Source organism: Misgurnus anguillicaudatus, chromosome 11 (genome assembly GCF_027580225.2).
Source record: "Misgurnus anguillicaudatus chromosome 11, ASM2758022v2, whole genome shotgun sequence".
NCBI lineage: Eukaryota > Metazoa > Chordata > Actinopteri > Cypriniformes > Cobitidae > Misgurnus > Misgurnus anguillicaudatus.
Window position 1 is genome coordinate 16,029,301 of NC_073347.2, and position 22,935 is coordinate 16,052,235.

At 38.2% G+C, this 22,935-nt stretch overlaps 1 protein-coding gene across 3 annotated transcripts in view; it reads left to right on the forward strand.

Moving 5' to 3' along the window:
* camkmt (calmodulin-lysine N-methyltransferase) overlaps positions 1-22,935 on the forward strand; it is a 108,278-nt gene that overhangs the window by 78,990 nt on the left and 6,353 nt on the right. For 2 of the 3 annotated variants that reach the window (XR_008635483.2, XR_008635482.2), the window contains exons 5-11: positions 1,220-1,274; positions 3,003-3,066; positions 7,677-7,743; positions 9,054-9,128; positions 19,646-19,709; positions 21,174-21,305; positions 21,420-21,816. Coding sequence is in view for 1 of the 3 variants with exons in the window: in XM_055171023.2 (XP_055026998.1) it covers positions 1,220-1,274; positions 3,003-3,066; positions 7,677-7,743; positions 9,054-9,128; positions 19,646-19,709; positions 21,174-21,305 (457 nt within the window). In the remaining 2 variants the exon portion in view is untranslated. The remainder of the gene's footprint in view (positions 1-1,219; positions 1,275-3,002; positions 3,067-7,676; positions 7,744-9,053; positions 9,129-19,645; positions 19,710-21,173; positions 21,306-21,419; positions 21,817-22,935) is intronic. The other variant, XM_055171023.2, reaches the window with a different exon arrangement.

Consider the following 22,935-nt stretch of genomic DNA (forward strand, 5'->3'; position numbering starts at 1 on the left):
TGACCTCTTATATAACAAATTATCAAGTTAAAATTGAGTATTTACTTCACCACTCCTTTAAGGGAAAAACTTTTAGGGGTCCAAAACTGTACCTTTAATAAATCCTTAAAGGGATAGTTCACCCAAAAATGAAAATTCTGTAATCATTTACTCACTCTCATGTTACAAACCTGCATACATTTCTTTGTTCTGATATACACGAAGGAAGATATTTTGAGAAATGTTTGTAACCGAACAGTTTGTGGACCCCATTCACTTCCATAATAGAAAAAGAATACTATAGAAGGAAATGGGGTCCACGAACGGATGGGTTACAAACATTTCGTAAAATATCTTTGTGCTCAGCAGAACAAATAAATGTATACAGGTTTGTAACAACAAGAGAGTGAGTAAATGATGACAGAATTTTCATTTTGGGGTGAACTATCCCTTTAAGGTACAGTAATGTACCCAAAAAGGTACAAGATCTTATTATGTTTAGTATAACTTTAAAGGTACAAAACAGAACCTTAGGACCAACCATGGTTTAAAGTGAACCTAAACTAAAAATTCTAATTATGGGTTGAAAAAACTTAAAATAGTTTAATTAAAACCGCTGGTTGGGTTTGTTCACATTTTACGCAAACAACCCAGCATTTCTTAGAGTTTAGAAACACCACCTTAAATTATATTTTTGATAATATGTAAATTTTATTTTAAATGGGAGACCGTGTTAATTTAAAGGACCATGCCATGTATGAATATCGTAATAATTTAGTACCCTGTTAACACTACGCCATTGCCATACTTTTTTTTGTACTGAAGTACAGTACAGAATCAAAGCGGAAACAGAGATCCCTGTAAATTTAATTAACTGTTACTACCGCCCCACAAATCCACATTCCAGCAGGAAAAAGGACAATTGCGCTTTCTTTTGTGAATGCATATACACCCACATTTGGCCACATGCAGGGAGAAAGAGGAAGAAGGAAGGTTGAGATCAATGAGCGCAGTGGAATTGCATTCCAATCAATGGTATCCCCCTACACAGGCAAGTTAATTAGTGTTATTGTCAAGACACAACAGCCATCCCTCTCTCTCTCTCTCTCTGCCTCCTCCTTTATCCATCTCTTTCGTTCTCCTCTTTACTCTTTTTTTCAGTTTGCAAACTTACTGATATTTTACTAACTGGCACATGTTAAACGCAGCATGTCAGTATCTCTCTCTTTCTTTGTCACAGGGGCTCATCGGTGTGCGAGTTAGGTGGAGGAATGACATGTCTTGCTGGACTCATGGTAAGTCAAAAGTGAACACCAAAATGATATAGACTATACTCGCACAGACAGACAGTCACAGGCAAATGGGCAATTTCCATCAGCATGGGCAATCTAACATGGGCATATTGTAAGCAACACAAAATCGTCCAGCACACGTTGAAATTTCTACCTCAGTGATCATAAACATGTGCTGCCCAATAGGCTAGCATTCAAACACGGCTAATATTCACATCATTTTTTTCACTCTTTACTTTTGGTCAAGCACACACACATCAGTGGCTTAGGCTCTGACTGTGTGTAGTGTATAGTAGTTTGTAGTAGCCTCTCCAGATGGACAGGCTTAACATGTTATCGATTTCGCCTTCACAAGACCAGCCTTCCTGTATCTCCCCACTCAATAACCCCGTGTTGTGACATTACGGACCTCCAGTGGATCGCCGTCTTCGTACCCTACTCGATTGCTCACTCTTTTTTTGTACTCGCATTCCTCCTCCTATGGTATCCTTGTTTACAGACATAATTCATGGGGGAAACATGCATGTGTCCTCTTTTCTTTGTTCCCTCTCCTCCGTCAAGTGCCTTGCAGTGTTTTAATTTTGGCAGCACTGACTAAATTTTTTTTGGGTGACTGGTTGGTTTTCTGCAGGTCTTAATGCCCATATGGCTAGCTGGTTGTGGAGCCCGTGACCTGTCTCTTGCCCATAGGGCAAAAAGCTCTCCATTACTCTGGAGAAAGATTTGTGCTGTATTGTCTTAATTTCCTTTTTTACTAATGTAATAGCTTTTAAATTAATATTTTCCAGTGCCAAATGTGAGGAAATAGAGGAGTTACTTACCAATTGCTGCTGGTAACCTTTAAAGACAAGACAGCATAATATGTGGTTTGAATCAAATTGAAAGATGTTACCTTGACCCAAACTGATGCAAGTGGCATGAACAGCTCAAATTAAAGACACCTTAACCATCTTGTGAAACAACATATCTTGCATCTTTTCAAGGCCTTGAGCTAAATAATGAGCTAAATAATCCCATTCTTATTAGAACAAATCTAAATATATATGATAAATGATAAATATTCTAAAATCAAAAATCCCATAAAGCTAAAACCTTATCATTCACAAGCACAAATGTAAAATCTCCTGACTGCCTTTGCGAACACGCGCGGTCCGTCTGTTCCTGCATGTGCCCGCTGCTCCTCTCCAAACAACTGTTACACCAGAGCTCTGATAAAGACGACTACTTGAATGAAAAGACTGTATATAAAAGAGCAAAGAAAGAGCTGACAGCGGAGCAGCACAAAGGCAGTGGCTTCGCATAGCAAAGTTATATGAAGGGCATCAGGCAGGCCTGACGAGCTGAGTAAGGAGTGACAGCGGAGCGCGATGGCCCCGCCTGATAAACGCCACACTGCAAATGAAAGGCTCTGCGCTCGCCATCATCCCCTGTCACAATGCAATTACCCAACAGAGTGATAGCAAGATAGAGGGCTCCCAGCCACCGGGAATGATAAAAGTATTGACTGATTTGATTGAATGATTAAAATAATGCAGACGTAAAATGAAAAAAGGCAGAGAGATGGAGATGGTTGAGAGGGAGCAGAAATAAGGGAGTGAGGGTGGTCGTTTTGGAGTAGGGCTTTAAAAGCCTGCAGTGTTCAGATATGACGTGCTTGTGCACGATGTGGTGAGGAGGTCTTGCTTTTGTTTTAGTCTATTTATGTATCGTGTATAATTTTTTATCTTTCAGATTGCGGTTTGTGCTGATGCAAAGGAAGTTCTGCTGTCAGATGGAAACGAGAAGGCGATTCAAAGTATCCTTGTGTTGAGGGATGCTGCATGGCCGTGTTTTAGGACCACTACAAAATTTACCGTATGTCATGAGATGCTGTATCGGAGCACAAGAAATGACACATGCAATGTGTAGAGTCTCAGTAAAGCTCAGCTCAGAGTACAAAACCTCAGTATTTACCTCAGATTTCGCTCCATGTTCGACCTCACACACATCCAGCCAGCCATTCTTAACATGCGCTTTCTCAAAGAATACCCTCACACCCCCACTCCATCACATGTAAATGTGAGTCAAATCATCTAGCTGACACCCGAAACCTACATTTAGCATGTTTAATACATATTCATGTCACTGAAGGCTACCGCTGTGTGTGTTGACTCACCTGCTCCTTGTCTCACCCTAACCCCCTCTTTCATTCCCCTATTGACTTTTTCTTTGCCAGGAGCACAGATGAAGCTTAAACAGGTGACAGGGGCACAGCTCCTTCTTTCTGTCTTTTTTTCATTCTCCTTTTTGTATTCCTGATCTCCGTCTCTCATCTTTCCACCGCGGTCGCTCAAACTAAAAAGGCGCGTGGAACAAAAACGTGGAAAATTACGGTGCCCGCATTCATTAGCGCAACAACCGGCTATGCCACTACAGTGAGCTTTTATTGAATAGCAAGACTCTGAGAACAATGGTTGTGGCATAAAATTAACACAATTCCTCATTCAGAGCAGATTTGTTTAAAAGAAAATTGAGGGAAGGGAAAGCGAGCAAAACATACTGAAAACATTGGGAAACTGTCTCTGAACTGTTTCTTGTAATGGATTGTGAATAGACTGGCAGTAGGCTGATAGGGAATTAATTGGAAGTGCTTTGTTTGAGAGATGTTTCTGCCATAATAGAACACTGAGAGATCTGATGATCGGGCCAAGAAAGGACAATTTGTCTTGCGAGAACCTTGTACCGTGTCGTATTTTATATCTTTGTTGCATAGGGAAAAAATGAGGGGATGAAAAGGGTCAGCGGCTTTTGAAACTACTGATGTTTGCTCCTAACTGTGTCTGCAAAAAAATCATATTACACTAAACTAGATGATTACATTTTATTCCACATTTCTTTATGAATATATTTATATAAAAATACTAGTTACACCAATTGACACATGTTACACCATAATTGACATTTTTGCAATTATCCCCCAAATATTCTTAAAACCAAAATTTTTAGACTTGGTCTTCAAAAAAGAGAATGTATGTAAGTAATCTGCAAATTTATTTTGAAATTGTAACTCTTTTGCATTTAATTGAACCATACGGACATAAAATAATAACGTCACGTCATTGACCCACTTCTGTCCATACGTTGTCTGAAACTTAAAACAATGTCTGTTTCACAGCCTCAAAAGTGTCCTTAGTGGATACTGCTAAAAAGACAGCTGCTTTTAAAACAGCATTCTAACCATTACGAAATCTAGAAAAAGAGGAATAAAAATAGACTCAAAAGACTGTCGATATATTTCAGTAGTTTTAACACACAAACATGCAGTAAACAAATAAGTAAATTCATCAATTACACCAAACTGTTATAACAGTATATGTACTTTTCCTGCAAAATGAAGAATTACTTCTCTTTATTCACCATCTTCTGTGTATTTTTCACTAGTGCATTATGGGATTGCTTTCTGCGGAAAGGATATTAAAAGGTTGCTACATTAGAATCTGGCTAAAAAGAGGTATTTTAGGAGGCATCGTAATTGAACGGTCTACCTTTTGAAACAACCGTCACATTAGTAGCCTTCACTATCTTCTGTGTATTTTTCACTATGCTCGTCCCAATGCATTATGGGATTGCTTTCTGCAGAAAGGATATATGCCTTAAAAGCTTGCTACCTTAAAATCTGGCTAAAAGAGGTATTTTAGGAGGTAGCGTAATTGAACGGTCTTACTTTTGAAACAACCTTCACATTAGTAGCACACCTATAACGCTACATAGGCAGCCCTCTAGATTTTAGAGCAGGTGTTACTCAGGTAGTGATTTTTGGCACTTTTGAAATGAGAAAGATACCGATTTAGAGAAAGCAACACTGACCTCTCCCCTAGTGGTATTTTACTGATTGAATTACACTGTAAGCTTTTCACTTTCTCTCTCCTTAGCAGCTGATCGCACCAGTGTAACACGCACGCTCAGCTTCCTCCCCTCCTGCCCTCTTTCATCGAGGGATTTACCCTCCATCCCTACGCTATAGATTGGATTTGCTACGGTTGTTTTCCACGGAGCGAGAGAGAAAGTGTGAAAAGCAAGAAATCGTAATTGAATTAGCTTAAAACTGTCGAAGGGTCTATTCATAGACATGCTGACATCAATCCCGCAGTATAACCACAATGGGTGGAGGCCCATCTGAGGAGATGGCCGCAGGTTAAAAGCCTCCCTATTGATTACCTATGGCGATGCTTTGCATGATTTGGTTTGGAGCTCAGTGGTAATCTGAGGATAAAGTGTGGAGAGAGAGGACTATGTAGGTTGACCTCGTACGATGGGTAGAATTTTTCATAACATAACCAAACTGGACTTCAGCTGAGTTTTATGAAGTCTTGATTCAAGAAAAAATTATTTGACTTTATAATGCACTACTTATACTGTACAGACAATAAAACTGTCATATTAACTTTCTGGTGTCTCACCTACATATCTACCAACATTAATTAAAGTGTCTTTGCAAAACTAGATTTTTTTAAGTGGATGGGTTGGACCACATTCAGTATAGTACAGTAAAAGCAGTCAACATACTGTAGTAACATTGCTCAGCATACAGTATTGATTTAAAGGGCACATATTATACCCATTTTACAAGATGTAATATAAGTCTCAAGTGTGCCTAGGATGTGCTTCTGTCATTTTAGCTCAAGATACACCACAGATCATTTGTTGTAGCATGTCCAAAATGCCTCTATTTGGGTGGGAGCAAAAAAACGCTGTTTTCATGTGTGTACCTTTAAATGCAAATAGCTCCTCACTCCATTACCAACAGTCAGTGACCACCCAAAATCTTTTCTAAAGTGTTTTTAGCTAAGTTAACCAGTCAGTCAGTGCCCGTGGGCATGGCTGTTTGTTAGTGTGACATCACATTAACAAGAGAATCAAAGCAGCATGTCTAATCAGACTGCTTCGGTTTAATGGGGATTAAAAAAGGAGCGGGTGTTTTTTTTCATTGTAGGGTTGTTGTGTTCACACACTGCCAAAATGCATTTATGTCCAAACACCTTGTAAAAGGGGAATTTGCATAATATGTGCCCTTTTAATATCATTTAAAAGCTTTGACTGCATTGGTAGAGAATGTGCATAGCTGTAATTTAGCATAGGGTGTCTAATTTAAAAAAAGTACAAAATAATTTTGGTAACACTTTACTTGAAGCGATGACATGACACCTTCATAATCATGACATGACATGTGTTATGAACATGAAAGAGATTTTATGACTGTCATTAAGTGTCATTTGTTAAATTATGTCATTTTTTATGCAAATATGACATTGTTTTAATTGTCTTTGTTATGACAACTTGACATAAACCAATACATCCTAACTTGTCATAAATCTGTCATAAACATGACATAGCCGAATAATTACCAAACTTAAGAAACAACCTAGCTTTATGGATTAACATTACATTAAACTGTCATTTAAATGTCAAGTGTTAATACTCTGTTAAATAATTTTAAATACCTTAACAAAATCTAACAGACACGTCAAAATATTATACTTAACTTTATGTATGGGCACAATACATAAAAAAACTGACAACTTATTATTCCTCACACAGAGGGGTTCTGAAGTTTTCTGACATAGAAAAAAAACGAACAAAACATTTAATTAATTAATTAAATGTAAATAAGGTTTTCCAGCGATATGGACCCAACGCTACATGACTTAACCCATTATTGTACTGTTTTCATTTAATTTTAGGTGAATCCAGGTCTCCAAATGCAATAAAATAAAGTTTGATCAATTTTAGTTATTATTATTATTATTATTATTATTATTATTATTATTGGATGATTGATTTTATTTCTTAAACACATGAAGGAAACTTAAAAAAAAACATTGTGAACCGAAGAATATTCATGAAGCTGTTATAAAACTATATGGCCGAGTATTAACACTTAATGACATTTTAATGACAAATTCTATTTGTATCACTGTTAAAGAGTGGTCAGTTATGTTTTCTTGGTATTGTCAAGTTGTCAAGACATCTCAAACAATGTCATCTTTCCATTAAAAATTACATATTTGAACAAATGACACTCCATGACAGTTGTCATGCATAAAATCTCCTTCATGTTCATGGCACATGTCATGACATGATTATGAAGGTGTCGTGTAAGTCTTATGAACACCCCTTCAAATAAAGTGTTACCAAAATCTTTTTTGAATTGTTTAACATGTTTTACTCACTTACTTTATTTCCATGCTTCCATGAATGCACAATTTTGTTGACTTCATCACTTTAAAAAAAAAATTGGAGAATAAGCTCTTTGCTAATCAATTGAACAGGAATGCATTGGTCTCTTTGGAAATGATGTTTAGTTTTTGTGTTTGTACAGTATTTGTTATGAAACTTTGGTGTTTTTGGTCTTAACCTATGTATCAGATGTGCGCAGTGTTATAGAGCGAAACAGACAAGATGGGCTGTTCCTGTCGTCCAATGTGTCCACCAGGTAGGAACCTCCATACATACACCTTTTCAGAGACTTAAAGGGATAGTTCACCCAAAAATGAAAATAATGTCATTAATGACTCACCCTCATGTCAATCCAAACTCGTAAGACCTCCGTCCATCTTCGGAACACAGTTTAAGATGTTTTAGATTTAGTCCGAGAGCTTGCCGACCCTTCATTATTAAAATCTATGCACGGTATACTGTCCATGTCCAGAAAGAAGACACACATAATTTTCAAAATTTTTGAGTGAACTATCCCTTTAAATAATGAAGTCGCTACAGTATTGCTTTTACATTACAGCCATACAAAGTCTAGTTTTATGCCAGTTTAAATCCAAATATTCACCAAATACATGAAGCTTTGAATAGTTGAGCATGCCACAAAGTATAAAAAGTGTGTTTTGGTAAAGTGGCATTTATGGCACTTGTGTTCAGAACATAATACTGTCAATAAGTAGGCAAAAATGAGGGCTTCACACCCTGAACCCGGTTGGCCCGCTAACGATGTATGCGCGGCCCGCGGAGTGAGCGCTGGAACGGCAGCGTGCTGAGATGTATCCATGCAGAGCGATGATGAACCACTCTCCATGATTGAATGCCCTCATCTAGAAAACTCAAACACACACACGCTCTCACATTTGCCAAAACACAGCTCATCCACTGCGCACACCATCACGCAAATGCATTATCACCTAAAAAGTAATTTTGGCACTCAGTGATCTAAGCACCCCCCCCCCCCCCCCACACACACACACACACACACTTCTCTCTCTTGCTCTGCACATTTCCCCCTCCCTGTGTATTTACACTGGGCTGATGAAGTGAAAGAGTAAACGTATAATTAGTCTGCATTACTTTGATTGTTTTCTTTAGAGATTAGGCTTCCTGTCAGAGCGCGCGGTTTGAGTGGGGTGAAGGTCGTGCGTGATTGGTTGAGGGAGGGGTAGGGGGTGGGAGATTCGCTTTCTCAAGCCAGTGAATAAGCGTCGCGGACCCCCGTTGAGAGAGGAGATTGTATTTCCACAAGACATAATTTTTGTTTACTGACTGTTAATAATGGCTAATTAATAATCAGATATGGTTGCCTGAGAACCGGCCCTAGCACTTAAAGAAAATAGAGAAGACAATCGCTTGCAGACAGCAGAACAAATAAAATAGTGTTGGGTGTGTGAAATGCCCACTCTGGACACTTCATTGTAAGTGGGATTATGGGTAATTTGTGCAACAGGGTTTATGACACAGCTCCTGAGTGCTATCATTGGTTCTTCATAAACGCGCACCGACTCTTGCTTTGTTGTCCACTTTCAGTGTCGTGAGATGGGACAATGAGGCTGACGTGTCTGCTCTGGAGGGTCGCTTTGACGTGGTGATGTGCGCTGACTGGTAGGTTGACCCTTTTGTTGAACTGTCAGCTCTTCAAAGATCCACTGTCAGCTGGTATACCTTAAATATGGCAATCTTAAGACTTTTAAATAGCTCTAAAACACATCTTTCAGACCAAGCTTTATTGATAACTTCAATGACACCTTCAATTTTTCGTGCTTACAAATGCCATATGTTTCTGGGACGCGTCAGTGTGGTTTTGTAAGCAGTTCATGCATCTTTCTAGACCAGCCGTTCTTACTGCTATTACAAAATAACTATCATATCTGGTATGTAACCAGCATTTTCAGCCACAATATGTCTACACCTTCAATAAGAGCGTGCACCTTGTTGTCCCAGTGATGTGGCATTAATATTCCTGGGCCTGTAACGTTTATCAGATGGCAGCCATCAGCCCGAGGATGGCATTGCATTATTTCCCCTCCGCCGGCTCCGTCAGGCATTTCCATTTTTCAGAAATTGCCTCTTTTTCATGCTTGGCGTCCCAGCAAATGGATGTCTTAGGCAAATTGCAAATAATTATGCCTGCGCAAGGAGAGAAAGAGAGAGAGAGAGAGATTGTAGAGCAATACAAACATTTCAATTAGCCAGGTCCTGAACATGTGGAACTATTGTTTTTTCTGTTGCGTGTGAGTGCGAATGCATTGTTATGTCTACACACGTTTTTTACACTCATTTAGAGTAAATTTAGCTACTGGAAGGTTACATTCAGACTTCATTATGTAATGCAAGAGAATTTGATATTACTATGAACTTATGAACTTCCTAAAAGCATTTTTCCACTATGGACCGTTCACCGATTCTTTAAAAACAGCTGATGATGAAGGCCGATAAGTCTTAGGCCACCATCATCACCAGCTTTGTTGTTTTAGCAAACTTTTAATGTCCGTCCATATTTATTTTTCACTCTTTTTTTAAGATGCAAACAGAAAATACAGGAAATATGTACAAAAATTTTAAACAAAACAATTTTCATAACTAAATGTCTTCTTCAGGCATCAGTCAGTATTTAGAGTGACCTCTCTTGGCACTTAACACATCTTGAGATTTTTTGAGAAGACTGAAGTCTTAAAGTCATTCAATTAGAATTATGGTGCATTCCCACCAGCCGCGTTGTTTCGCACGTAGTTGAATGCTTGAACATTTGAGTTAACTCGCTTCATTCGCGTGTGAAAGCCATGCGTGAAATTCTAGTAATTCGAAGAATTCGCAGAAATTCGCGTCATGGAAGGGGCTTCTGCAACTCCGCTGAGACTCCGCCACTCCGCTTGCTTCCTGTAATCACGTCATCACTACAGGAAGGTCCTGATCCGCGCCATTCGCGCAGCGCTTACAACGTGTACCGAAGGATTCCTAATCGCATCTTTGCAATGACTTAACATGTAAATCACTCGTACTTGCCGCGTCTACCGCGTCTGGTGTAATGCTGCGTTTACACCAACCGCGTTTCAGGCGCCAAAATCGCGTCAAGAGCGAATTAGACGCGCAGAAAATGCAAGCATTTGACGTGCGTCAGAGGCAAAATCCGCTTCTTGTGGGAGGGGCAAGTGCTATGCGGTTGTCTGTTTGCAGGATGGCTGATGTTGATTGTGCATTTATCGAGAAAGTTACCGGTTTGTATTTAGTCACCTTACTATGGGGGAAAATAAACGGTGCGGGTCGATAAACGTCACGTGACTCAAAAGTGAAATTTACAACTAACCAGGTTGCCCAATGACGTCCCTGACACTCTTCCAAGCGAGGTCCTTTTTATTCCTGTTTCTATAGAAATAAGAGCGCGAACTAGACGCGCGAATGAGGCGGAATCGTGTCTTCCGCGCTGCATCAAACGCCTCATTTGCGCCGTGAGACCTTCAGACACGCGTCAACGCGTCTTCACATTGACTTAACAATTAAATCACTCGCACTTCACACCTCTACCGCAGCTGGTGTAAACGTAGCATAAACCCTGCATTAGAAATTAGGATTTCATTTTATTTAGTTTTAAGAGATCCTGCAGTTTCCTGCTATTGTTCAAGTGGAAGGGGAGTTTACCCTGAAAACTTGACACTTCAGCTTATACCTTTATACTGTTTTTAATATTACATACACATTTCCTGTAGAGAAACTGAGAAAAAATTATATAAGATCACTACACAATTGCAACAAATCTAATGGTAGCATGGTGCCCTAAGACTTTATGTTGTTTTTTATATTACACATTTCTATATTGGTAACACTTTAGATGTACAACGAAATGTAACTATTATAGTAATAACAGTAAATTATGCATAATAACATGCAACCAACCCCAAACCAAACCCTAACCCTCATTGTAAGTACATGTTGTTAAACATTATTACTCAGTGCTTAAATATATAATTACACTGTAACCAGGACACTGTCAAATAAAATCAAACCTAAATTTCTAATCATATACATTCTTTCTTAAATCTATTGTGTATCTATGATAATCTATTGCAATATAGATTTATTGTAATTACATTGTTATAAACACAGCCAGCACACATGATGTACTTTGGCATTGTCTCTATCTAGCACACAAAGTGATGAGGCTGATGAAGGCGGGGTATAATAATACCTGTGTGTTCTCTGGCGATGATCACTAAAGCCTGGCACAGCCTACTATTATTCTAATGTCAGACAAATGGCAGCTAATACGCAGGTAAAATGTGTAGCAGAGGGCCAGCATGAGATTGATTTGTGTGTAATAAGGAGATACTGTGTGTGTGTGTGATAGAGAGAGTGAAGGAACGTATGCTAGGATGAATCACACCGCATTGGCCGTCCCCCCATTGCTCACGCTGGCAACTCATCTGTAATTGGCGTCGTGAGGAGAGTGATCGCTTGGCGATTAAAGAACATAACCGTAGTGACGATCACCTGCGAAAAGGTCAACAGCCACACTTCTGCTCCGATTAATTATAGTCTTTCAGACAATTGTCAAGAAAGACGGGACATAATGCAGCGAAGCTCACGCTAGGAGATGGGAGAGAGATAGAGCCATGATAGCAAAAGGTTGTTTCAAAAGACAGCACATTTTTCACCTTGTCTTTGTCTTCATGAAACTATTCTACTTGAGATCGCAAGCTATGCTAGGGTGGTAGGAGAAGCATAAGGACTAAAGACTCGCAGCTTTTCACATTAAAACTTTGAATATTAGTCTAGTTTATCATCTCAGGATGTGCAATATATGTGTTTTCATTTGAATAGAGCTGCGTTCCTGCTTTCGGACATTTTTAAATAAAACGCCTCTTCTTCTTTTTGTCCATCGGATGAACACTTCCAGATCTTTCCAGAAGTAGTAGTTCATCCGGGTATTTTTCACCTACTATTATTATGAATACTATGAATTCGGACATACTACTCGCCTTGCCTACTGCTTTTCGCCTACTATATAGTATGGAAGTAGGTGGTTTAAGATGCATCGATCATCTCAGGATGTGCAATATTCTTTAAAGTAACAGTTTGTCTTATAGTTTGTTTCCTATAGGGGTATACTGTATTTTGTTGAACATTTATTTATTGTGTACAGTATATATAGCCTAACAGTTCTTTTTATTAATACTAATTTTGTTTCTTATATTTATTTAAAACTGCTGACTTTAACACCTTTGTTTAAATGAAACTTGAAACTTCCTCACTGTTAAGTACATTGTGAAGCATGTGAAGTTTATGCACTTTTTAACATACATTTTTAATCAGTAAATCACATATGACTATCTAGGACTCTATGCCTGTTAAACCATTTCTTGACTCTAGGCCTGTTGAGCACATTCGACCCAGATTACACATAAAATAGAGTCTTAATATTAATAAACAAGCATTACAAAATGACTTTTTCATGTGCTATAATTGGGTCCGCGGTGCTTGTATCAACCAAGAAAATGTGATAAAGATCAACTTAGTTATGGTAAATTATTCTCTGCAAGCATGTGAAAAATAGGTCATTAAAATGTTGCTCCCCTTGTGATGTCAAAAGGGGATCTTATAATAATAATAATAATAATACCGCCCCTTAATCTGCACTAACCAATCACGGCAGAGAAAGAGAGAGCGAAAGTAATTGACAGCACAATTGACTTTCAATTTCAACAAATCCACATAATGGCGATCAGTGTTTGCATTTCATCAGCTCATTTGTATTTAAAAGGACACACCCAGAAACGGCACATTTTAACATGTTATAATAAATTATCTGTATTGTATTTTGAGCTAAAACTTCACAAATGTACTCTGGGGACACCAAAGATTTATTTTCAATCTTAAAAAAAAAGTCTTGTGAAATGTCCACTTGAATATTTATGATAATTTGAATGTACATCTTTTAATGACTTAATGAAAGATGGTGTCTGTTTTTGTTCATCAGCACTTCTGTAGTCTCTGCATTTAAACACGCGCACAGGGAGTCCGTTTTAAAGTGCTATCAAATGGCACTCTGGAAAAACATGCTGCATCCCATCACTTAGATCTTTAGTTTGAATGGTAACAACACCAGACTGGGGTCAAGCATCTGAAGAAGCAGTCAGCCGTGTTCATGATAAGTGAATCATTCATCAGTATCCTCCACTTGATCCCTCTGGCAGTTCCCATGGCAATGGGTGCCTGTGAGATGCAGGTGGATCTCCATATGTCTGTAAGATTCCCTTTGGTCCATTTACGGGTGACTATACGTACTTGATACATTTGCTACTCTGCATCTTGACAGAACTTGACCTGGGAACTGTGCTTTCTTTTACAACCTGTATAGTAGCAATTACTGTTATGTAAATTATTACTGTATACAAAATGTATGACTAGAAAATGTTTTTCTTTATAAGAATGCTAAGATAATCCTTGATTGAATGCAGCTTTATAAATGTCAGTGTTTTAAACATTCCATGTAATTGTTCATTAAACATTAAAGGCGGAGTCCACGATGTTTTAAAGACAATGTTGATATTTGAAATCACCCAAACAAACACGCCCCTACCCCAATAAAATCTGGACCGACTGTTGATAGACCCGCCCCACACATACGCAACCCGGCATTTGATTTGATTTGATTGGCTATAAGTGTGTTTTGGTAGTCGGCCCGTCTCCTTTTCCAACGCGTTTTTCAAACATCGCGGACTCCGCCTTTAACCGAATGCTCTCGGCACATATTGTATGTTCATCAAAAACTTTCGCTTCAAATCCGCTTAATCCCGGCCTCAGGCCATTCATAAATACCACTTTGTTGGCAGAGTCCATTAAAGGGGACATTTCACAAGACTTTTTTAAGATGTCAAATAAATCTTTGGTGTGCCCAGAGTAAATATGTGAAGTTCTAGCTCAAAATATCATACAGATAGTTTATTATAGCAAGTTAAAATTGTCACTTTGTAGGTGTGAGCAAAATTATGCCGTTTTGGGTGTGTCATTTAACATGCAAATGAGCTGATCTCTGCACTAAATGGCAGTGACGTGGTTGGATAGTTCAGATAAAAGGGCGATATTATCCCCTTCTGACATCACCAGGGGAGACAAATTTTAAAGACCTATTTTTTTCACATGCTTGTGGAGAGTTACTGGATTGATCTTATTCACATGTTCTAGGTTGGTAAAAGCACTGGGGACCCAATTATAGCACTTAAACATAGAAAAAGTCAGATTTTCATGTTATGTCCCCTTTAAAGGCGGAGTCCACGATGTTTGAAAAGCCAATGTTGATATTTGAAATCACATAAACAAACACGCCCCTACCCCAATAGAATCTGGACCTTCTGTTGATAGACCCGCCCCACACATACGCAACCCGGCAAAGATGTCGGTTAGTAGACACGCTCCTTACTGCTGATTGGCTATAAGTGTGTTTTGGTAGTCGGCCCGTCTCCTGTTCCAAAGCGTTTTTCAAACATTGTGGACTCCGCCTTTAAGAGTCTGATTGAAAAACGCTCATTTACAAGAAAACATAGAGGGTTTTGCATCCGAGCTCTTCAATTATACTAAAGATGCTAACATAATCTGATTAAATGTAAATAAAATGTTGGTTTATATAGAAATGCATATTTTCCTTGTTCAGCGATAACCATAGTCGGGGAATAAAATTAGACGACTTGTTATGTCGAACAATAACTACTGTCACTGTCAGCATGTCAAACCTATGAATACTTCATTCTTGTCCTACAAAATTTACTGAAAACATTATAAAGGGTAGTTTACAAAGTTGTTAAATTTACTAGATGACTGTTTAATACTGTTTTGGTATTCACATTTATTCAAACAAGAATCATTGCTGTCTTAGAAACAGCAGTATCCTGAATCAAGTATTTTTTGGGACCTAAACCAAAGCCAGCTTTATGCCAATTCAGATTCACACATTGAATGTGTAAGAGCTCTATACCACATCAACTTACATATTACACACATATAGCACTGTAAATCAGGTTGTGGTCTTATTGCGATGACTGCTGTGTGATTGACTGATCGTTAAAGAGCTTGGCATCTCTCCTTTCTCTAAGCCTTCACTGTGTGTGTGACTCCAAGATAAAGCTCTTTGTGTTTATGTATATTTGTTTGCATGTTTGTTTTTTGCTTTCAGTTTTTTAGAAGTTGTGTTGTGCAGCTGGTTTCTTTCTATCACACATTTTCATACTTCATCCCTGCTTGAGCTTTGCAGTGTGTTTACATCTTTGTATTTATTTCTGTCAGAGTAGCAATACTGTGTACTGTTCATTTCAGTTTTAGTGGCTAAGTATGTTGCTTTATCTAAATTCCTTGTCTACCTTTATTATTTAGCCCTTTCAACTAGATAATAAAAGTAAAACGAAAATATGAAAACATAAAAATGGTTAAAAACAGCACTACTTAAAGACTGGTAACTTGTTTCAGAATCGCCTTGAAAGATATACTGTGTATGGTATAAATAAACCTCATCATTCAAAGCATTTGTGTTTGGATGCCTGTGCTCCTGTGTACGATTTCTGTGTAAAACTTCTTATATTTGTCATCTGTGTGTGTGCGTGTGTACATAAAGTGGATATTTTGTACTCTGAATCCCTTTCATTACCCAGAAAGCCTCATATGACTATTAGGCACAGCTGAATCTATAATTAACCAGCAAGTAAAAGCCATGTAAATAGCTGTACTAATATGTATGTGTATATAGGGTATATGGCTTTTCTCTCTGATTGTCAATAATGTCAGACATTTTAGTGTAAGCTTCTAAATGACACTTTGTGATATTAAGGAGTTTTAATATCTAATGCCTTCACTGAATCCTTGAAGATTGGATTAGGTCATATGTGACCCTGTACCACAAAACCAGTCTTAAGTAGCATAAGAATATTTGTAGAAATAGCTCAAAATATATGTGGGTCAAATTATTGATTTTTGTTTTATGCCAAAAATCATTAGGATATTACATTAAAGCTCACATAACACACGCTGTTTCTGCATTTCTGATGTTAATCTGGAGTACCTATAGAGTAGTATTTCATCCTTTATATCTCCAAAAAGTCTTTAGTTTAATCAGATTTATAAAATAAATATTAGCTTTACCGATTCTTTCCGATAACGTACGAAAAAATTAAGGAGGAGGAGTTACTACCGCGGGAGGAGCGAGTACGAGTCATGCAATACTATACAACACTGTTTAACTTATGATTCACTACATGTTCGTGTCATTTATATAATATGAACGCGCCTATATCCATCATAAGACTAAGTCTGTCTTACCGCATGCAACTCATGACCCGGTAGGGACTTTTCAATGAAATCCAGCGCATTAAACACACATGCAAAAATCCACTGCAACCCTGGATAATAAACTATATCCATTGTTTTCATAAGGCTGGCTTTCTTCTCCTTACATCCAAAAACACACTTATTCTTTCGTGCCATTGTTGAGTTTTGAAATTAAACACAGCTGTAGCTGTTGCGTGATGTGATGTTTGTAAGTTCTAGCGTCTCCATCTGATTGACGGGTGGGCGGGGTTTTCCGGGGGAAGTGCCCATAAAAAGAAGTGATATGTATAGAAACCCCTGAAACGTCAGCTGGACCTGTAATCGAAAAAAAAACTTTCTGAAACTTGTACGAACCCTGACGAAGTGCATTCGGCACAGAAATACTCTGTAAAACTGCTTTTTTGACACTTTGTGTACGTTCAGCATAAGGAATCAACTCTTAAAGCTCACGTAACACACGCTGTTTCTGCATTTCTGATGTTAATCTGGAGTACCTATAAAGTAGTATTACATCCTTTATATCTCAGAAGAGTCTTGCGTTTAATCAGATTTATAAAAGAAAGATTAGCTTTACCGAATCTTTCCGATAACGTACGCAAAAATGAAAAGGGAGGAGTTACTAACGCGGGTGGAGCGAGTACGCGTCATGCAACACTCTACAACACTTATAACTTATGATTCACTACATGTTCGTGTCATTTATATAATATGCACGCGCCTATTTCCAACATAAGACAGAAGTCTTACTTACCGCATGCATATCATGACCCGGTTGGGAAAATCCACCGCATCAAACACACACGCAAAACTCCGCTGCTACCCGGATAATAAACTATATCCATTGTTTCCATAAGGCTGGCTTTCTTCTCCTTACATCCAAAAACGCACTTTTTCTTTTGTGCCATTGTAGCGTCTCCCGCTGATTGACGGGTGGGCGGGGTTTTCCGGGGGAAGTGCCCATATAAAGAAGTGATACGTATAGAAAACCCCTGAAACGTCAGTTGGACCTGTAATCGAAAAAAACTTTCCGAAACTTGTACGAACCCTGACGAAGTGCATTCGGCATAGAAATACTCTGTAACACGTCCAAATAATTTTTTGACACTTTGCCTACGTTTAGCATGAGGAAACAACTCTTAAACAGTGTTAATAAGTCAGAATGCATGAAATACCATTGAACCACCCCTTTAAACATCATGTTCCAAGAAAATATTTTGTAAATTTCCTATCGTAAATATATCTAAACTTTTGTAAGGACTTCATTTGGACAACTTTACAGGTGATTTTCTCAATATTTTGGTTTTGTGGTCCCACATATTAGATATCATTGCATAATTTTGCACTCACATTTCTCACTACATTCATACCACCGCCTTTTGTTGTAAAGGCCAGGAAAACAGAGAGAGATCTGAATGTCAGATAACCTTCTACAAGGACAAAAAGTACAGATATAAGGGTATAAAAATTAAAGTTATAAAGTTATAAGATAGACACATAGTAATTGGCTTGTTAATAAAAAAAATTATTTATGTGTATAAATGTTTATAAATGTTAAAACTCCTCTTCCCCTTGAGCAATATCAGGAAACTGCAGGATCTCTTAAACCTAAATAAAATTTAATCCTAATATCTAATTTTAAAGAAATTAGTCTTTTTACTTCATTCTGCTCAACAACACTCGAGATGTGTTTAGTGCCAAGAGAGGTCACACTCTAAACACTGAAGATATTTAGTCCTGAAAATTTTATTTTTTGTACATATTTCCGGTATTTTCTGTTTGTATCTTAATAAAATAGATTGAAAAATAAATATGGACGGACATTAAACCTTCTAAAACAACAAGTCTGGTGGTAGTGGCCTAAGACTTTTGCACAGTATATATTCTATAAAAGAAAAACGAACAAAGCATTACATCACTCAGGTCAATATAGTATAGTAGGAAGTAGCAATGGTGTAATGTTTTGTTTGACGTACCCTGTCAAGGTCATCATACTCACCCTCTATTGTCCAGGCTGACCTGCTCCACCTAAAACTCTGGGTCAAAAGTTGAACTGCTAATGAAACTTTTCAAGCTGTCAAACGTGTGACCGCTAGACGTGGTCAGTGAGATCATTGTAATCAACATAACTTTGACCTTTAACCAGTAGCAAGCGAGAGCAGTGTGTTTAGCAGGGTCAGAGGTGATAGGAAAACTTTAGTATGAAGACTAAACAGATAAATCTCTAAAAACATAAACTTGGAAGAGTACTTGCGGGAGTTTCAAATGTATTTATTCTATATAAAAATGCGTACTTTAAAATGAGTAAATAAGCACATAAAAGCCATAGAAATGTCCAGTAATTCAATAAATATTTAAGGCTGTGAATTGTATGTTAAATTACGTTGTTAAACGTATGTATGTTGTATGTTAAATTGTGTATAATCTGCCATCCACATCAACCCAAAGTATGTTTTGCTGCTTTACATTACATTCAGTCCTGAGGAATTATAAGTGTGGGGTCTGGTTTTGCTGCTGTTTTAGTTTGCACCATTGTGCACATCACCTGACACTGACATGATTGTTAATCTCTGTCTTGCGTCCTATGTGTTTTACCTTTGATGTTTAAAATGCCATCCATCGCCCCACTGGAATAAGTCAGGGTGAGATTTGTTCGCTTCTAAGGAAAAAGAGGTTTCCATCTCCAAATTGTTTTTTGCTGTGCTGGTGGATTTATTCGTAAACAAAGAAAATAAATAGCCTGCTGCTTTATCTTGAACCATTATCGTTGCAATGCATTCTAATCTTTCTAGCTCTCTCTCTCATTCTCTTAGCCTGTTTCTTGACCAGTACAGAGGCAGTCTGGTTGATGCACTAAGAAGATTACTGCGACCTGATGTAAGTGACTTTGTGTTTGGTCTCTCAGTAATTAGTTGGCATGCAGTGATTGAGACAGTAATGGAATGGCAGGATTAATATCATGTAATACTTTAATACTTATTATGTGCAACTTAGATTGGGTCATCTCATCTATTTTATGCTCAGCACTAATCATAAGACCCGCAAGCCTTTCATAGCCTCTCAATAAGACCCTGTACAACAAATGAAAAACACTTTAAAGATCACAAAGGATTTGTATTAATCTTTAAGGTTTTTCATGTGTTGACTTTGATATTTGATGTATGTGTGCGGGCGTGCGACAGAGAGAGAGAGTGAGTGAGAGACTATGAGTCGTTCTATAAAATGAGTGCTTTTATCCGGATTGATAATGTTAATAAAAAAAATTATTCCTTTGGAAAGTTAACATGGTTGTTAACATGTAGTTTTCACAGGTTTGTGATTCTTAGAAAGAGAATGTAATAATGATATTTAAAAAAAAAAACATTTTTTTCTTCGCTTTAGCAAATCGCAGTACATTAAGGGGTGACATTTCTTTTTGAAATTCTCTCAAGTGCAGTTTATTCACATCCAGCCTTTAAAATCTTCAAAATATCATTTGATTATCAAGACAAATTTACAGGAGCTTTAATTCCCACTATGCAAAGTAGTCTAAACCTAATTGATTTTTAAATAGTAAAAACTTTTAATAAGATGCTTCCAGACCTAATAGTAATAGCCTAATAGTCAAAACAATAACTTGATCAGTTAATAAACATTAACTCTCATTTCATCCCCTATGGCTGAGAGTAAAACAGAATTAATGTTGATGACTTTTGTGTCCCCATAGCAGTACTGACCAAATCCTTGAACAGATTTATCAAAACTAATTAATTTTCCACCTAATGGTTGTAATTTGTTATTGCAAAATGAAAGTGGATCATGCGAGCACCATACACAGATGATTAACACGTCTGCAGATGTATGGGTGCGCTTTTCATACCGTATGTCTCATGTACAGCTTATAAGAATATTAAAGCATCTGTTGTTTTGAGATGATCCTGTTTTTCTCATATTAGTTGTTGTTTGTTTCGTTTGTGTTGTGTGGCCATTTAATTAAAGTATTAATATTAGCAAAAATATAAATAATATTTAAAACCGAAAGATTTCAAAGAAATTTCGAACCTTTGGGTAATCCTCTTAGCTTAGTTGATCTATAAAGAGTGGGGATGCGCTTGCAGCCATTGATTGGATTAGGTGAGCTTTAATCTTTTTGTTTATTATCTAATATAATACCTGGGAGAAATCAAATAGAACCATGCAAACCACCACGTACGGCGGGTAGATTTTGAGGCACGGTGGAGAGAAGTCAGGCCAGATGGAGAAAACGAAACATGTAGGTTGAGAGAACTTTTCTTTTTGGGTAAACTATCCTTTAAATGTAAGTGTGTGTTAACATTGTTTGCTTGTGATTTCTCTCTTTAGGGCACAGCTTTAGTGTTTGCTCCTACCAGAGGAGACACACTGGCTGAATTCTGCAGACTGGCAGAGGGCGCAGGTCTGTGCGTGTGTCGCTATGAAAACTACGACTCACACTTGTGGGACCTTCACCTGAAGGTTTGTATGTGAAGACCTACAAACCACATGGGTTGGGTGTGTGTGTGTAAAGTGTAAAAAGTTTGAGAGCATTTAGTGTTACAGCATTTCCACCTTCTTTGTGTGTGTATGTAGAGTGATTCTCTGAAATCCAGCATGCAAAGTCAGCAGGTGCATGAAGAGTGAGTCTGTATGTTAAGCTTTAAATGGACTTTCTGAGAACCAGACTCAGAACAGGGTACAACATCTGTTCCTCTGCATGAAGGCACTAATACTGTGCCCAGGTCAGGGTAGCAGTGGTGTCCTGCCGGTTAACTGGCACCGATAGGACCACTACGCCTGCCATTTTTGGTTACTGGAGAAGCTGTGAGGACCCATTATGCCCCACAGGGTTGACAGTGGTGGCCCTGCCTATGCCCGTGGAAAATAGGTCTGCCAGCAGGGCTCTGGAGCTGAGTGATTGGAACTTTATTTCTGAGGTGATGGACATAGCTGGGCAGCAAAATGCTAAGTGGTCATTGTGGCAACCAAGGTAAGAGTGTTTGAATTTAGAGCCGTCAATCAAGAAGGCAGAAAGAGAGAGAGAGTGAAGTTTTATACATTTCTTAATAATCCTATACAGATCAAATGTAGCAAAGTGAAAAGTTTTAAAGCCCTCAGTTTGCGGTGGATCAAGCGAAAACTTAGTTGGGAAGGGTTTTCACGTTAAGAAGAAATGCATGATGTAACGAGCACCATATTTACTAATCATGAAAGAGAGATTAAAGTCTGTGTAAAGTCATTTCAGGGTGTTTTCACATCTATAGTTTGGTTTATTTGGTCCGGACCAAAAGCAAAAAATGATACATTGTAACATTTTTAGCAGTTTTGGTTCCTTTTCACACCACACTGATTGGTCTGATCCGCACCAGTTGAAACAAACCAAAATTCTGTCATGTGATAAGATCAACATCACTCATTGGCCACATGTATTTGAACGTATTTTCTAATTCCAACGGAACCCCGGAAGTAAACAAAAAGAAGGATAATACAGCAGACACAGTGGAAATACGACTGCGTGCTGTATTTATATCTCCGTGGTGGTTATACATAGTTTGTATACAGCGATCTAGACATACCGTTCATTTTCAGAATGAATCGCGGATGCGGCTTGAAAGCAACATTTTAATGCGCTACAACCGACGAAGACACCAAATTTCTGAGGCTCCGCCCGCACCTCCTCGCAACTCCATGTATGTCCGCGATCTGTCATTGTGCTAATAAAGCTAATAGAAATTGTCAACAAACACTTCGCACTGAGCAGCTGACTACGGCAGCTGGTTTAGTCCAAAATGCGCAGTACTTTTGCAGTTAGGTCGGTTAGATCTCGGATCGTGTTCTCACCACAAACGAGAACCGCTCTAGAGTTCGTTTGAAAGCATACCAAGACCCTTGTTTGGTCCGCTTTTGGTGCGCACCAGCGTTCGATTGCTGCATTCTCACCTGCCCAAACGAACCGCACCAATTGAGCAATCGAACTCTGGTACGATTCAACCGAACTAAACAAGGCAGGTGTGAAAACACCCTCAGAGAATTGTTTCTGAACACATTATAGATGTATTGCTGAAACACGTGACAAAGACTGTGAACTATGTACTACTGAATTGTGAAG